Source organism: Martes martes, assembly GCF_963455335.1.
Source record: "Martes martes genome assembly, chromosome: 8".
Taxonomy (NCBI): Eukaryota; Metazoa; Chordata; class Mammalia; order Carnivora; family Mustelidae; genus Martes; species Martes martes.
The window spans coordinates 779,188-796,148 of record NC_137895.1 but is presented as its reverse complement, the minus strand read 5'-3'; the positions used below and the strand labels follow the sequence as shown (position 1 = coordinate 796,148).

Here is a 16,961-nt window from a genome sequence, read left to right as displayed (position 1 = left end):
GTGTCCTGGCCGCCCCGCTGCTCTGTGAACGTCCTGCTGCCGCGGCTACAGCTACGCCTTCAGGCTCGGCTTCCTCGCCTGCCCCGTGGCGGAGCTGGGCGCTTCCCCCAGGTGCCTGGCCCCTTTCTGGGGCTGCGTGGGAGAGCCCAGGACCAGGCGCGGGCCGTGCTTGTCCCTGCTGGGGTCCGGCTCCTCGTGGGGACGCGCAGGGCGCGGGTACATTAGCATTTCTGTTTGTGTGTCGAATACGCTGTCACCAGGCCTCTCTATCACACGTTTGGAACCCACACGCAGGGCTCAGTCCACTTTTCTCTCTTCCCGTATTCACGGCCCCCTTCTCAGGCCATCTCCGAGTGCCCTCGGCCGTCCCTTACCTGACAGGTGTCTGTCCCCTGCTCCCTGACGCCTCCTACCCGGCTCGGGCTCTGACCCCTCACCGCTGCGCCCTGCTCCCCGACCCCACGGAAACCCTCCTCACTGTGTGGCTGCCACGCCAGGCCGCCGCCCCGAGCATCCCCTTCTCAGGCCGCGGCCTCACACGCTCGCCGGGCCGGCGGCTCCCCACCCCTCGGGGGCAGGTGCTTCTGCTGGGCTGTCCCTGATGGTTTGTGGATCTTTCCGGAAGGGAAGTTGAAGAGCCGCAGGTCACCGTCCCCGTGGTGCCATCGGCCAAGAACCACTGTAACCGTGGGGTCGGTGGTGGGCTTGGCCCGGGCAGCAGGGCCCTCGGGCAGGCCGCACGCAGCGCCCGGGGGAGGGGCTCTGCCGCAGGGACTGAGCCCGGACCCGGTCGTGCCCTTTGGCTTCACGTCCAGCCGCGAGAACGCAGGGTGGAGACCCAGGTCGGGCAGCGGCGGGGCGCCCGGTCCCCCCAGGAGCCCGGAGCCGGCGGCCCGCCCGCAGGCGGCGGACGGCTCCCCCCCACCAGGGAGGTGCGGACGGACGGGCGGGCGGCCGAGGTGTGCGCCCCCCGCCTCCGAAGCCGTTTGCGGGGCGGGCGGAGGAGGCCGACGTTGAAGACGGGCAGTTAGGGGCAGGCGCCCACGCGGGAGAGTCCGGCGTGGCCAGCCGTGCCGGGGGACGCTCAGGCCGACGCGAGAGGCGCCGCGTTTCCACCTCTGGCTCGTCCTGGGCGCGGGGTCCGCGGGTCGCCAAGACGAGGGTCGGGGGCTGCGCCGAGGCGGAGGCTGCGTCCTGCGGGCGCCCTAGGCGGGTCGGGGCGAAACAGAGCGTCTCCGAGCTCGAGGATATGTCGCAAGAGTCTTTGAAAACTGAAAAATAAGGAGAAAGACTGGAAAACAGCAGCGCAGAATAGCCAAAGACTACGGGACAACGGCAAGAGGAGGGACCCCCGTGCGGTGGGAAGAGGGAGCGAGGCGGGCGCGGACGGGGCGGACGCGGCGACGGCCGAGCGCGCCCCCGGCCCAGGAAGCAAACGAAGCAAAACACAACTGACCCCTTTAAATATCGTCTCCAGTTTACAGAAAATCCCATAGAAAGTGTGGGTCCTGAAGAAGCTGGGCGGAAGGGGACCTTACCTGTAAAGAAACAAAGATGAGAACCGCATCTGGCTTTTCAGAAATCGTGCAAGCGCGAAGAACGTGGACCAGACGCTTGAAGTGTGGAGAGAAGAATCCCACGCCGGACTCCACACGCTGTGAAAATATTCTTAAAGATGAAGGAGAAATAGACTTTCTCAGAGAGACACTGAGGGGGGCGCCTGGGGGGCTCCGTCGTTGAGCGTCTGCCTCTGGCTCCGGTCATGACCCCGGGGTCCTGGGGTCGAGCCCCGCATCGGGCTCCCTGCTCGGCGGGGAGCCTGCTTCTCCCTCTGCCCCCCCTCTGCTGTGTGCCCTCCCTCGCTGTGTCTCTCTCTGTCCAGTAAATAAATAAAATCTTTTAAAAAAAAGAAAGAAAGACACCGAGGGAATTCGTGGCCAGCAGACGGGCTTGGAAGAAGGTTCGGGGTTGCTCATTAGAGAAGAGGAGAATAATAGAGGCCGGGAACTCGGGTCTGCAGGGAGTAAGGAAGACCCCTGAGGAAGGAAGGTGACATTTCATTCTCAGTCTAACAGCTAAGTTTGTTCAAAATAATGACATCAACAACGCAGAATTACGTCCGCTTACATACATACGAGACACACAGGCTTATGGAGCACATACATAAGAGAAGTGAGTGCCGGCAATGACACCAGGTACAGGAGGGAAGAACCAGGGTTACTTCATTACAAGGTGCTCACGTTCCCCACGAAGTGGTGTAGCATCATTTGAAAATACACTTGGATTAGCTGTAAATATGTATTGTAAACTCTAGGGCAATCACTTACCAAAAAAAGTAAAAATGAAGTAGAACAAATATGCCAAAAAGGAGAGAAAATGGAATCATAGAAAATGCTCAGTTAAAGACTAACAGAGTAGATCAAAAAACAAGACCCAACAACATGTTGCCTACAAGAAACCCACTTTGTTTTTTTGTTTTTTTGTTTTTAAGTTTTATTTATGTAAATAATCCCTTCACCCAAAATGGGGCTTGAATTCACAACTCCAAGATCAAGAGTTGCATGCTCTACTGACTGAGCCAGCCAGGCGTCCCAAGAAACCCACTTTATTTTTTTTAAAGATTTTATTTATTTATGTAACAGAGAGATATAGACAGAGAGAGAACCCAAGGAGACAAAGCAGCAAGCAGAGGGGAGAGAAAGAAGGAGGCTCTCCGCCGAGCTGGGAGCCCGATCCCGGGATCATGACCCAAGCCGAAGGCAGCCGCCCAACCAACTGAGCCACCGAGGTGCCCCCAAACCCACTTTAAATATAAAGACACATATGGATTGGGTGCCTGGGTGGCTCAGTGGGTTAAAGCCTCTGCCTTCGGCTCAGGTCATGATCCCAGGGTCCTGGGATCGAGCCCCGCATCGGGCTCTCCGCTCAGCGGGGAGCCTGCTTCCTCCTCTCTCTCTGCCTGCCTCTCTGCCTGCTTGTGATCTCTGTCAAATAAATAAATAAATAAATCTTAAAAAAAAAAAAAGTGACATCTGTAGACGACTTCGCCCAACAACAGAACACACATTCTTCTCAAGTTTACGTGAACATTCACCAAGATGGACCACATTCTGGGCCATAAAACACCTCAACAAATATAAACTAGTAGAAATCCCACATCTGCTCTCAGACCATGATGGAATTAAACTAGAAATCAGTAACAGAAAGACGACTGGAATATCCCAAAATACAGGGAGATTAAACAGCACACTTTTTGATTCTTCTTGAGAGAGAGAGCGTGCGCGCACACACACAGGTGAGCAGGGTGGGGGTGGGGGGCAGAGGCAGAGGGGGAGAGAGAATCCCAAGCAGACTCCACACCCATTTCAGAGCCCGATGCAGGCTCGATCCCGTGTCCCTGAGATCATGACCTGAGCTGAAATCAAGAGTCAGATGCATAACCAAATGAGCCACTCGGGTGCCCCTAAACAACACACTTCTCAACAATGCATGGGTAAAAGATGAAATCTCAAGAGAAATTTTAAAATAATTGGAACTAAATGAAAATAAAAACACATTATCAAAATTTGTGGGATGCTGTGAAAGTGCTGCTTAGAGGGAAATTTAGTGTTGGATGCATATATCAGAAAGAGGAAAGATCCAAAATAAATACTCCTAAGTTTCCACCTAGGAAAATAGAAGTAGAACAAATTCTGTCCAAAGTAAGCAGAAGAAATAAAAAGAATCAGAGCCGTAATTCATGAAATCAGAAACAGGAAATCCATGGAGAAAGTCAATGAAACCAAAAGCTGGTTCTTTTGAAAGGATTAATGAAATCGATAAGCCTGCAGCCAGGCTAAGAAAACAAAGAGAAAGGACACTGATTACTAATAACAGAAATGAAAGAGGAGACATCACCACAGATCCATGGTTGTTAAAAGGATAATAAAGGTATACTACGAACAACTACGCACACAGACTCGATAACCTAGATAACAATGGACCAAGTTCTTGAAAGACTGTCTGCCAAAAGTCGCACAAGAAGAAACAGACAATGTGAATAGGCCTGTATCTACTGAAGAAATTGAATCAACAATTAATAATTTTCTAAAACAGAAAGTGCCAGGTCCAGATCAGTTTACTGGTGAATTCTACCCAATATTTAAGGAGAAATTAAATAATTCTCTGCAATCTCTTCCAGTAGATAGAAACAGAGGGGATACCTCCTACCTTATTCTGCAAAGCCAGCATTTCCCTGACACCAAAACCAGACAAAGACACTACAGACCAAAATCGCTCATGAACAGAGATGCAGAAATCTTAAAAAAAAAAAAAAAAAGGCAAATCAAACCCAACAATTTTATGAAAAGAATTATATACCACGACCAAATGGGATTTATCCCAGGTATGCAAAGCTGGTTCAACATTTGAAAATCTTTAATCCATCAGATCAACAGGCTAAACAAGAAAAATCATATGATCATGATAGAGAAAAAGCATTTGACAAAATCCAACACCCATTCATGATAAAAGCTCTCAGTAAACTGGCAGAGAGGGGATGTCCTCTCTTACCACTCCTTTTCAACACCGAACTGGAAATGCTAGCTAATGCAATAAGACAAGAAAAGGAAATAAAAGGTACACAGATTGGCAAAGAAAAAATAAAACTCTTTTTTCACAGATCACATGATCATCTAAGTAGAAAGGACAAAATAACTGATAAGAAAAATTGATAAGGAACTAAGCAATTATAGTAAAGTTACAGGAGACATGGTTAATATACAAAAGTCAATTTCTTTCCTACATACCACCAATGAACAAATGGAATTTGAAATTAAAAGCATATCATTATGTTATCACTCAAAGAAGTTAAATATTTAGGCATAAATATATTTTTTAAGATTTTATTTATTTAGGGACGCCTAGGTGGCTCAGTTGGTTAAGCGGCTGCCTTCGGCTCGGGTCATGATCCCAGGGTCCTGGGATCAAGTCCCACATCGGGCTCCTTGCTCAGCGGGGAGCCTGCTTCTCCCTCTGCCTCTGCCTGCCTCTCTGTCTGCCTGTGCTCACTCTCTCTGACAAATAAATAAATAAAATCTTAAAAAAAAAAGATTTTATTTATTTATTAGAGAGAGAGAGAGAGCACAAGCAGGGGGAGTGGCAGAGGGAGAAGCAGGCTCCCTGCTGAGCAGGGAGCCCAATGGAGGGCTTGATCCTGGGACCCTGAAATCATGCCCTGAGCTGAAGTCAGACACTTAACCAACTGAATCACGCAGGTGTCCTTAGGGCATAAGTCTTAATAAAATATATACAAGGCTTCTATAAGGAAAAGAACAAAATCCTTTTTTGTTTTTAAGATTTTATTTATTTATTTGGCAGACAGAGATCACAAGTAGGCAGAGAGAGAGAGAGAGAGAGGAGGAAGCAGGCTCCCAACTGAGCAGAGAGCCCAATGCGGGGCTTGATCCCAGGACCCGGAGACCACAAGCCGAGCCGAAGGCAGAGGCTTTAACCCACTGAGCCACCCAGGCACCCCAGGAAGAGAACAAAATTCTGATGAGCAAAATCAAAGAATTAAATAAATGGGGAGGAATTCTATATTCATGGAAGACTCAATACTGTCAAGATGTGGGTCTTTCCAACTTGATCTGTGGATTCAGTGCAATCTTGATCAAATCTCAGCAAGTTATTTTGTGGATATTGATAAACAATTTTGAAGTTTATACAGATAAGCAAAATAGCCAACAGAATACTGAAGGAGAACCGAGTTGCAAGACTGTCGTTACCTGACTTCAAGACTTACTATAAAGCTAGTTAATCAGGACAATGTGGTATTGGGAAAAGAAAATTTAAATAGATCAATGGAACAAATAGAGAGTCTAGAAATAGACATCCATAAATCCAGTTAACTGATCTTTGAAAAAGGACTAAGGCAACACAATAGAGCAAAGACGGTCTCTTCAACTAATGGGGCTGGAAAAACTGGGCATTCACTTGCAAAAAAAAAAAAGAAAGGAAAAAGAACCTAGGCACAGACCTAACACCCTTCAAAAACATTAACATGAAATAGATCACACGCCTAAATGTAAATTCAAATTATAAAATCCCTAGAAAGTAACATAGGAGAAAACCTAGATGACCTTGAGTGTGGAGATGACTTTTCAGATGCAACACCAAAAGCACAAAAAGAGGGAACTGATAGCTAGACTTTGTTAAAATTAAAATTCTCTGCTCTATGAAAGATCCATGTCACGAAAATAAGACACACCACAGGATGAGACAAAATATGCAAAAGATGCATCTGATAAAGGGCTATTATTATACAAAGAACCCTTAAAACTCAACACTAAGGAAACAATCCCATTGAAAAAGAGTGTTACAGATATTAGCAAACACAGAGACGTACAGACAGCAGGTACGCATCGCATCACGTGCACCCAGCCGATGCACCATGAAAACGAGACACCACCGCGCGTCTGTCAGAACGGCCCAGAGGCAGGACACCGGCAACACCGAGGGCTGGGAGGACGGGGAGCAGCAGGAGCTCTCAGCACGGCTGGCGGGACACAGAGTGGTGCAGCCACCATGGAAGGCGGCTTGGTGGTTTCTCATAAAACTAAACGTACTCTTATTTACAATCCCGCAATCCTGCTCCTTGGTGTTTACACAAAGGAGCTGGAATCTTAGATCCTCACAAAAGCCTGCACAGAGTTACAACGGCTTTTCTCAAAATCGACGAAACTTGAAATGGAGATGTTCCGTTTGTGACTTCAAATCTCTGAGGCAATGATGGCCCTTCAGTAGGCGGACAGCCATGTAGAGAAAGATAAAATAAGGTCCACCCCTCCCACGAACGGAAGTGACCTCACACGGACCCCAAGTCTACACGCGGAAGTGACTGACAGAAAGCAGGGCGGAGCCCGAGCGTGGGAAAAGCTTCCCAAATAGGATGCGGGTCAAGAAAAGAGCAGTAAACACGTGTGCAAATGTGAAACTGAGCAAACTCGTGCCCAGGAAAGTGCTTCATAATCAGTCAGAAGACAAATGACAAACGGAGAAATTACTTGCAGCATATAATGGATGGAAAGGGTAAACACCCCAAAAAGTGAAGAGTGTTTTATAAAGTGAGGGGGAAATGACCCAAGTCCAGTGGAAAACAGACAAGATATGTGAACAGACAACTTACAAAACCAGATGATTCTTCATCCTACGAAGACGTTCACCTTCACTCCACAGAGACCCCACGGCTCCCCCATTAGAGCAGCAAGGGGTGAGTGTTAACGCTCTGCCAGCCCTGGGAAGGGTGACACGGCGATACCCAGCCAAACTGATACACGTTTCCCCGAGAGCTCGCATTCCCACTCGTAGGAATTCACCATAAAGACACACCTCATACAGCATGAAAATACACGTCTGGGGTCACACGTACAGCATGGTGTGAAGTTGCCAAGTCCTGGCAATGGCCCAATGCCACACACACGGGCCTGGCTGAGTGAACCGCGGACACGCACACAGCGGAGTACTGTGTGAGAAGTCTCTGGGTAGAAGGAGGGATTTCTGGGAGAAGGAAAAGGGTGCAAAAGAGCACACAGAAAGGAAGGGAATGAAGTCTACGTGTATCTGCTCGTCTTTACAGAAAGAAAGGATAAACCAGAAAGCAGTGACACTGGCTATAAAATCGTGGAGGAGGCCCGGGAGGGAGTGCTGTCCCTGAGTGCGCCTTTGCGAGCGGTTCAATTTCTGGAAGCGTGGGAGGGGGTGGGGAGTCAGATCCTGAGACCAAATGCTAACAGAAAGATGTGAACCCAGTTACATTTCAAATGAGAAACCAGCACACTAAAGCAGGAGGGCCCCTCCAAGGAATTTGAAGACCCCAGATCTGCCTACAAACCTGCAGTCGCGCAGCCAAGCCAACAAGCAAACACAGGGAAGTTGCTGGAGCTGGGACTCTCACTGTGGAGGGCGGGCACAGATACAGAACAAGCAAACCCACAGAGACCGGGGAGCAGGAAGGGTCGGCCTGGCGCTGTGGTTTCTCACACACGCACCTATGTGTCCACAGGTCTGTGTGCGGGCACGCCCATCCTCCCCAGCTCCACCCACAGAGAGGACCTAAAAACAGACATCCTGAGAGCAATGCGCACATTTCACACCCAGACTTTGGTTTCTACAACCATTCCCCACCGAAGGAATCAAAGCCCCTCACACAGCTGATTTCGGGGCTGGGACAGAGAGGACTAAGAGCCTTGTGCCAGGAAGTAGGGAAGCACTCCAAAACAGCAACGCCGGGGTGTGTCACAACGCACAGCCCGTGTGAACTCGGTGCAGCGTGAACACCATGGTGGTTGGGTGTGACTCAAGACAATCAAGGCCCAGCAGCCATCCAGACGCGCGCTGATAACCGATGACAAATATTTGAATGCTGATGCGTTATACATGAGTGACAAATGCCAATAACACATCAATAATGAACACTGATGACAGATAAAAGGGGAAAGGCGGGGCTGGCTCACAGAGTGTTGGGCACCAGCTGGAAGGTGGGCGTGCTGCCAAGGCCGGCCGCCGTGCAACCATCAGTGGGCACCAAGGCAGGAGAGGTTGGAGGAGGTCCTCCCAGTGGGCGTGTCAGCACACACGCTGCTCGTTGGCTGCCGTGGACGACACAGCAGCTACAAGTAGGACATGCCGTCGCCTCCTTCCTGGGACACACCGGGGCACCCATGGTCAAGGCCGTGCCACAGGCAACACTCTCAAATGGCTCAGAAAATGCAGCCTTTCTTTATGCACATGAGCAGCAGGGGTGCCTGGTGCCTATGCGTGGCACGGGTGCATGGAGTATGTGCGTACATGGGTATGCATGTGGTATCAGCACATGCGTGGTAGGAGTACACGTGATATGTGCATGTGGTGAGTGCACGTGGCGTGTATGCGTGTGGCGCGTGTGTGTGGTGAGTGCACAGGGCCCAAGCACGTATGTGCAATAACACTCATTTCTGTGCACTGTGCTCAGCGCCTGGTGGTGTTGGATACGTTCCGGGTACTTCGTAAATACTTCTTATTCAGTAAAGTGTAAAGATATCAAAAGTATCACTTAAGACAACCTACATGAAGGGGGTCTCTGGCAATATTACTTCTCATGAGATGTCTGATAAAGAAACATTTAAAGTTTTATTCTTGTTCCTCCTTGAATTCCCCAGTTTTGTGTGAGATGGAAATGTCATGCCTGTGCCCGAAAAGGCCTCGTCCTGCAGCTCAAGCAGGGGCGGGGGCAGCAGGCACTGCGGTTCCCTCTGTCCATCTTCACAAAGACTCACAGGATAACCCCCCAAGGGGGCGCTTTCTCGGGTGCGCCAAGAGGCCCAGGGGCAGCAGCCAAAGTGCAGGGCAAGGCCTGCCGTCCCCGCTGCTGTGACCGTGTGTGGTCTTGGGCAGCCATGGAGGAGCGGGGCCTCTTCCCTCAGGCCTCCGTCCAGGGCACGTCCATGGTCCTGTCGTTTCTTGTATGGTCTCCTCTGCAGGGACGCTGATGGAGCTCCAATGTCCTCAGAAGAGCACTGGCCCCTGCTCAGGAAGGCCCACGGAGCCTCTCCAGAAGCACCAGCTTTGTCTGCAGGTTCACGTCCAGGGGGGGCAGCATGGTCAGGTTCAGACTCACGCCGGTGGTGCCCGCGATGCCGGCCAGGACCCGGTGCGTGTCCCTGTAGAGGGCCAGGTGCGCAGGGGCGGCCTCCATGAGGAGGTGCGTGTAGGCCAGCATGTGCCCCGACCCAGGCCTCACGTCCTCCCTCTTGTCGTACCTGCGAGATCAGAGCATGGCTGTACACGAGGCCCCAGGCCGGCTCCCAGCATCCAGGTGCCCCCAGGGAGCCCACGCACCGCCTCCGGGAGGAGCGCCCCCTCTGCAGTCACATCACAGCAGGAACATACCTCCAGCCACTGTTGACCTCCAAAAACCGGGACACACCCGTCTGCGCGGCAGCCACGTCAATGTGCAGAACAACATCTGTGGAAAACCGTGTATTCTCAGTGAGACCTGAGAGCTGCGCGTCCCTGGCCGGAGCTGCAGCCGGCCCCCAAGCATGGCCCCGAGCACCCACCAGTCCCGTGGAAACCCCAGCATGGACCCGAGCGCCCACCTGTGCTGGGAGACACCAACTCGTGCAGTTTCCACATGGCCACGCCACCGGGATAGTTGAAGTGGGACACGTACAGGGCTACGGCCGAGTATGTGGCGTTCACCAGGAGGTGTCCTATCGCAAGGACAGACCCCACCTTATACAGCCAAGACTTCCTGTAACTGTTCAGCCTGGAAGGAGAACAGAGCGTTTCACAGAGACGCTGCGACGGCAGAGACCGTCCACCTTAGCCCCGCAGCCCCGCGGGACCACCCTGCCTAGGCCTGGACCCCCTCTCCAGGGGCCGCTGGTTCTGTGCTGGGCCGGCCCCCCCCTCAGTAATGCCACACCTCCCCCTCCTAGCCCCAGCCCTGGGGAGAGGGCACTCCCCTGCCTTCCCCTTTCTTCTGGCCTGTCCCCTGCCCGGACAAACACTCTCCGCACGGGGACGGCCCCCCCGAGCTCCCCTCCCCCACCGAGAAGTAGGCCCCGGGGACCACCCACCTGCCCGCAGCGTGCCCGGCCGCCCCGCAGCCACGCGTTGAGTGTCCTCCCTGGGCGGCCGAGCCCTGGACGGTTCGCACCGCCGAGTGGACGCAGGCCCGACGGACCTCAGACGGACCAGAGGGCGGCCCCTCCCGACCCCACTGCCCTCCCCGCTCGGACACATCTGTCCCACTGCACACCGTCCCCGCGTGCCAGCGAGCACGTGGCTGGGGGAGGGAGGACTCACAGGCAGGCACAGCCCCTGGCGGCCACCACGTTGAGCAGCGGGAAGGCGTAGATGATGAACCGCAGCTCCTTGTGCGGGAGCAGCGAGTACAGCGCCACGAAGCCCAGCGAGGGCAGCAGCAGCGCCAGCGCCCGCCTGTCCACGGCGCCCAGGGGCACGAAGAGCAGGCTGCAGCCCAGGCCGCGGGGCAGGGCCGAGTAGAAATACCACAGCAGCGGGGAGGTCTCGGGCGGGAGGGTTAAGGAGGCCACACGCCAGCCAGTCCCCTGTCCGCGCGGAGCGGGGCGGCACAGCCGACAGGGGCTCCTGCCTGCAGCTCCTGGCCCCCCCCCCCCCCGGCCTCGCACTGCGCTGCCCCCCGGGCTCCCCGTCGCCCACAGGATGGCCCGTCCCGAGGCGGGGCTGCTGGGGACTCGTCACGCTTTCCTCTGAGCTCGCGTGGACGCTGGACTGTTCCACGACAAACCCTGACGGGGCACCGTTAAAGACGACCCCAAACGCTAAGGCAGCAACCGCATCCAAAAGCGACGCGGTGCTTCCACGGGGAGGAAAGCAGCTCCCGCCGCCTCGCCTGCGCGGCCCGGCCTGCGGACCCCCCTGAAGGATACTCCCCAGTTGGAACTTTTGTTCAGGACCGTGTTGTACCAGAGCACCTTTCCCTCCGGCCACACGAGATGGCGCCAAAAGTAAGAGTCCACGGCGACCGTCAGTCCTGCTGAGACAGAGGAGCCCGTAGGAGCGCACCCGGCCGCCCGAGCGGCTCCGGCTTCCCGGTCACGGGTCAGCGTCCCGCGAGGCGGCCACACTGGCACGGACGGCGCGTGCCAGGCCTCCCGGGAAGCGGCTCGCACCTTGGGACCACGGTGCCCCCGGCCGGCCAGGCGCGGGGCCCGGCCACCGGGGAGAGCCTGGGGACAGAACCCCGCGCAGGGCTGAGGGCCTCCTGGGGGCAGCTCGGGCAGAACCGCCGGGGAGCCGCGTTCAGACTCCGCGACGCTGCTCCAAGTTGAGGCGACTTCCCTTCGTAAAAAGCCGCTCCCCCGAGTCTGTCTCCACCTTCCTACGAGCAGAGCAGCGCGCCCCGTGAGAACGGCTCTGGCGAGTCCCACTCACCCAGGCAGAGGAGCCCGGCCGGCACGGCACAGCGCAGGGCCTTCGCCACGGAGAGCCTCCGGGCGCCGAGGAGCAGCAGCAGCGCGAGGCCCAGCAGCAGGCTCAGCTCGGCTCTGAAGACGAGGACGGCGAAGGCCGAGAGCCGGATGAAACGGGCCCACTTCAGCTGCAGCCAGGCCGTGAGGGCCAGCAGGACTGCAAGACACGGGGGCCAGGGCGGGCCGGTCGGCCTCCGCACTACCAAAGCCCCATGGAACCCTCCAGAAGACAGCAATGCCGCTCAGACCCAGATGTGCTGACACAGGGCTGCAGGCTCCAGCCACGGCCCCGCGCCATCACGCAATCTGGGGCCACTTCCGCGGGCCCGACAGCACCCAGACCCCAGACGCCTGCGTCCCCGCGACCGGCCTCCCAGCTGCTCCAGGCCCCGGCGGCACACGTCCAGCACCAGCCTCGCCTGGCCTCCCTCCCGGGCACGCACCATGTCCTGCTGGCGCCCCGCCTGCCACCCTTCCACCACACCCCACAGGCTCCTCTGCTCAGTTCGGCGCAGACCCCCAGACCCACGCCATCCATAGCCTCTCGTCCCACCGGCTCTCGGCCTCCTCGTGGCTCCCAGGGTGCGGCCGTCCCACGTCCCCGCAGGCAGCTCCTCTCGGCCAAGCGCTCACTGTCCACACGCCAGGGACCCTCCCAGGCAGCCTCCTCTGTGCACCCGCCTCTTGCTAGAAGCCGCACCCCATCCAGCAGGAGACCCTGCTCCTCGTCACAGGCCCGCTAGCTCCGGGGCATTTCCGAGATGCCCAGCGGGGTCCAGCTGTCAGCAGGCAGACACGGCCCAGACGGACGCCCCTGCCCCCGGCCGGCATGCCCCGTGACCGGCGTGGTCGGCAGCCACCTACCCACGGGCAAGGCCAGCACGTTGGGGAGCGTCCGTGTGCAGTAGAACATCAGATGGAACTGTGTGGCCGTCACCCAGCAGAACATGGTGGCCACCGTGGCCCCAAACTGCCGCCTCACTTCCTTCTGTAAAGTCCAGAGTCCGAAGATGACGCCGAGTCCAAGCACAGCCCTGACTGAACAAACATGGCAAGGCGTGTGGTCGGCAGCGATAGGCGCGGGCAAAGGGGACCCGACAGGTTACCGGTGATGGCGAGTTAATGACCAGATGACGGTAAAGCCACCTCGAAAGAGGGGTGTCGACCCTGCTACTGAAAACGGACGGGGCGTGGGGAACGGACGGCCTGGACCCTGGCATCCCAACCCCACAGCTCCGCTGTGACCGCGTGGCCCAGGGCAGGCGAGCCCTGGGGGACACAGCCACTGGGCAGGGTAGGTGTGTCCGTGGGTCAGTGTGACCGGCTCGGCCCCCTGGAAATGTCACGTCACCCCATCTGGGGCTCCTGGGACCCCACAAGGCCAGCCCAGCCTGTCTAGCTGCCCCACGTGACAGCAAGATTTCCAGGGGTCTACGGACGGCCAGCCACAGAGCGCGTCTGCGTTTGCGGGGCAATCTGAAGGAAGTCTGGGTACGGACGTGGCAAAAATGCACCGGAACGGAAACATGGTGGCGGCTGGGTCAACGATGAGGTTGTGGGGTGGCGGGCACAGGATGTTCTGAGCCTGGATTAACAGCTGCCCACACAGGCGCACAGAAGATCCAGAACCATCCGCACAAAGCCCTGTCCACGGCGACCTCCGGGGGCGGGAAGGAGGCCGCGGCCGCCGACGGGAAAGCTCCGCGCGGTGAAGGGCTCCCCTGCAGGGGTGCAGCCCTGTGGGAGACGGCGCGCCCGCCGCACGCCCGCCGCTCCCGCCCGCGGAGTTGGGGCCCGTACCCTCCCGTCATGGTCTCGAGAGCAGAAGCAAGGGGCGCGGCGGGAGCTGTCCCAGCGGACGCCCCGGAAGGGCCCACGCTGCAGCTGCCCTCGAGCTCCGGACCAGCACGGTGAGTGGCCCAGGACGGCCAAGCTTCTGACAGAAGGACCCTCCTGAGGGAGAGAGCCTCTGCCGGGTAGAAATACCACAGCAGCGGGGAGGTCTCGGGCGGGAGGGTTAAGGAGGCCACACGCCAGCCAGTCCCCTGTCCGCGCGGAGCGGGGCGGCACAGCCGACAGGGGCTCCTGCCTGCAGCTCCTGCCCCCCCCCCCCGGCCTCGCACTGCGCTGCCCCCTCCCCCCCGGGCTCCTGGAAATCCCCCGACTGCACCAAGACCCTCCCTTCTGTCATCCGGAGACCCCCTTACCCACGAGCTGAGAGTAAAACTTAGACGCTTCCAGCAGGGACAGTGCGTAGACCGCAGGGCTGGAGAGCACCGCCACGGCCAGCGGCCCAAGGAACGTCCTGGGGACCACTCCGGGGAACTCGAGATGGTCGTACTGCAGGGGGAAGGGGAGGTCAGCGGGCGCCCGCGGCTGCGAGGCTGCGCGCCCTTGGACGCAGGGCTCACCTTGTCCACATCCAGCCGGTGGTAAAGCAGGTCGTGCATGGCCTGCAGGTTGAAGCTCTCCTCCACTTTGGCGTAGGGGCAGGCGAGGAGGTGGGTGGCGGCCACAGCCAGCAGCAGCCCCAGCAGCTGGCGCTGCCTGCCCGCCCCCCACGCCCTCCTCCCAGCCATGGCGCTCGCCCTCCTCCCGGGCCTTCAGCGGTCCTCGGCCGCGCCGCTCCTGGAGCCCTGGGAGAAGATGGAAACACAGGGTCCAGGGTTTCCAAAGTCTCCCGAGTTAACACCTTGGGGAGCTGAGCGGAGGGCGTGTGCGAAGTCTTCAACCTCGGCTGTAACCTCGGTGAATCGAAACACATCGAAAGAGAAAGTTCAAAGAAAAGTCATGCTCGAGTGCCTTTACTGGCTTCACCAGCTACCTCACGCTGAGCTGTGGGAGGATCTTTCCAGGACGCAAGGCTTTTTTTGCAGAACTGAGTGGGTCCTCCCTGCAGCCGGGCCAGGGGCTGGCCCAGCCTCTGGAGGGCCCGGCCCCCACCCTTGAGAGGCTCAAATCTGGCAGGAGAGTAGGACCCTGTGGCCGGGGCAGAGAGACCAGGGACAGGAGGCTGTGGGGTGGGAGGGATGGGTCTGGAGGACGGTGCAGGGGCAGCCACAGGAGGGCAGGAGGCGGGACCCAGAGTTCAGGGCAGCCAGCGGAGCCAGACTGGACGGGAGCTTTGGCCGCCTGCCAGGCTGCACCTGCCCTCACCCTGGGAGCCACGTGGCACCTGCGTGTGGCCCCAGACTGGTCCTGAACGTGAATGCATAGGAGGCAAAAACAGGAGCGTATCCTTGCGGGGTTCAGACAGATGTGTGTGCAGTGGTGACGCCGGGGGCGGGGGGGCGAGACAGTTTTCAACTTGTCAGGAGGGAAGGCGGCAAGCTCTTCTTCAAGTTTCTGGCCACCCCGCCCCTCTTTCTTTTTTACGATTTTATTTATTTATTTGACAGACAGATCACAAGTAGGCAGAGAGGCAGGCGGAGAGAGAGGAAGAAACAGGCTCCCCGTGGAGCAGAGAGCCCGATGCGGGGCTCGATCCCAGGACCCCGAGACGGTGACCTGAGCCGGAGGCAGAGGCTTCACCCGCTGAGCCACCCAGGCGCCCCTTCATAATAAAGTTTCTGGCTTCTCTTAAAACAGGCTTGATTTTATTCGATCAACACCACAAGGGCCGGGAGGCAAAGGAGAGTCACGGCGCTCGCTGCCCTCTGGCCGGAGGAAGATGTACGACGTCTGGGGTCCCCAGAGAGGCACCTGGGGGAGCCACGAGGGAAGGAGTCCCGCTGCGGTGGCGCTGAGGCGGGGCCGGAGCGGAAAGAGGCTTCGCGAACAAGAATCACCCAAACGGCCGCGGCACCGCGCCGGACACAGGTGTTGCCCGCGCGTCCCCCTCCTCCTAGCGCGGAAGCGGCTTGAGGGTGGCACTTCCCCGGCCTCCCCGCTCGCGGGGGAGGAGCCGCTGGCCAGCACCGCGGCCCACGTGAGAGCCGCTGCCCGCCGAGCCGGCTCCCGGGCCCCACCGCGGGGCCGCCGCACCGGACGCGCTCCACGAACCCCGGCAGAATCCGCCAGCTCTTCCCCGCGTCGCCACAGCCGCCCCGGTTTCACCACAAACACCCCGACGCTCCGGCGGCAGCGAAGCCCCGGGCGCCCCAGGACGCGGGCCCTGCGCGCTCAGCTCCCCCGCTGCCCGACGGACACGCGCGGCCCCAGGTCCGCTGAGAACCGGCGCGCCCACCCCGCGCCCACCCCGCGCCCACCGCCCGCGCCCACCGCCCGCGCCCACCCCGCGCCCACCCCGCGCCCACCGCCCGCGCCCACCCCGCGCCCACCGCCCGCGCCCACCCCGCGCCCACCCCGCGCCCACCGCCCGCGCCCACCCCGCGCCCACCCCGCGCCCACCCCGCGCCCACCCCGCGCCCACCCCGCGCCGCCGGCTGCAGGGACGCGCACAGCCGTGGCCAGCGCGGTGTCCCTCTGCCGCCGGGGACCGAGGGCAGAAGCCCAGCCGCGCCGAGGGCGAGCGGAGCGCCCGGGACGGCAGGTGCGCGCCGCGCGGGGCCGCAGAGGGGCGCGGGGGCCGCAGGCGCGCACGGGCCGGCTCTCGGCGGAGGAGGGACCGGCGGGCGCCCTCCTGTCCCGCCGGCTCGCGGGCGAAGGGCCGTACCGCAGGGGGACAGCCCCGGGCGGGGCACACGAGCGGCAGCTCCTGACCAGGGACGTCCACGGCCCACGCAGGCCGCGGCTCTCCCCTCTCCGAGCCCGGCTCCCGCGCCTCCCCGCCGCCCTCCCCGACAGCCCGGGTCGCGCCGTCGCCCGCCACCAGCCCCGACAGCCCCGGCCGCGGGAGCGCGCGCTGACCTCGCCTGTCCGCCGCGTGGTCCCTCGAAGCGCGGCCCCTCGAAGCGCGGCCCCCGGGACGTCTCGCGGCCGGAAGCCGGCGGGCGGAAGCCGGGGACGGACGCGAGGCCCTTGCCCAAACCTGACATGGCCCCGAAGCCTGGTCGCCGCCGCGGCGGACGCGCTCCCTGCCCG

The 16,961-nt window shown here is 58.6% G+C and overlaps 1 protein-coding gene across 2 annotated transcripts; it reads right to left on the bottom strand.

Annotated features, from left to right (window-relative positions):
- Positions 1-9,123: 9,123 nt before the first annotated feature.
- ALG12 (ALG12 alpha-1,6-mannosyltransferase) lies at positions 9,124-16,865 on the bottom strand. 2 transcript variants are annotated; one of them, XM_080810999.1, is made up of 10 exons: positions 16,788-16,865; positions 14,390-14,614; positions 14,186-14,318; positions 12,843-13,016; positions 11,941-12,135; positions 11,436-11,542; positions 10,828-11,051; positions 10,116-10,285; positions 9,907-9,982; positions 9,124-9,776 (listed from the first exon to the last, which is right to left on the bottom strand). In XM_080810999.1, exons 2-10 carry the CDS (start codon positions 14,555-14,557, stop codon positions 9,545-9,547), a joined length of 1,479 nt encoding a protein of 492 aa, XP_080667125.1. In that variant the 5' UTR covers positions 14,558-14,614; positions 16,788-16,865; the 3' UTR covers positions 9,124-9,544. The 2 variants fall into 2 exon arrangements, with proteins under 2 accessions (XP_080667125.1, XP_080667126.1); XM_080811000.1 differs by having other exon boundaries at positions 11,436-11,539.
- Positions 16,866-16,961: the final 96 nt, after the last annotated feature.

What these genes read in the sequence shown, in the direction of transcription:
- ALG12 (XM_080810999.1), bottom strand. Translation starts at nt 14,557, where the DNA reads ATGGCTGGGAGGAGGGCGTGGGGGGCGGGCAGGCAGCGCCAGCTGCTG. An exon ending in GTTGGTGTCTCCCAGCACAG is followed by an intron (nt 9,983 to 10,115) that starts GTGGGCGCTCGG and finishes GGTTTTCCACAG; the next exon opens with ATGTTGTTCTGCACATTGAC. An exon ending in GAGGTCAACAGTGGCTGGAG is followed by an intron (nt 9,777 to 9,906) that starts GTATGTTCCTGC and finishes CTGATCTCGCAG; the next exon opens with GTACGACAAGAGGGAGGACG.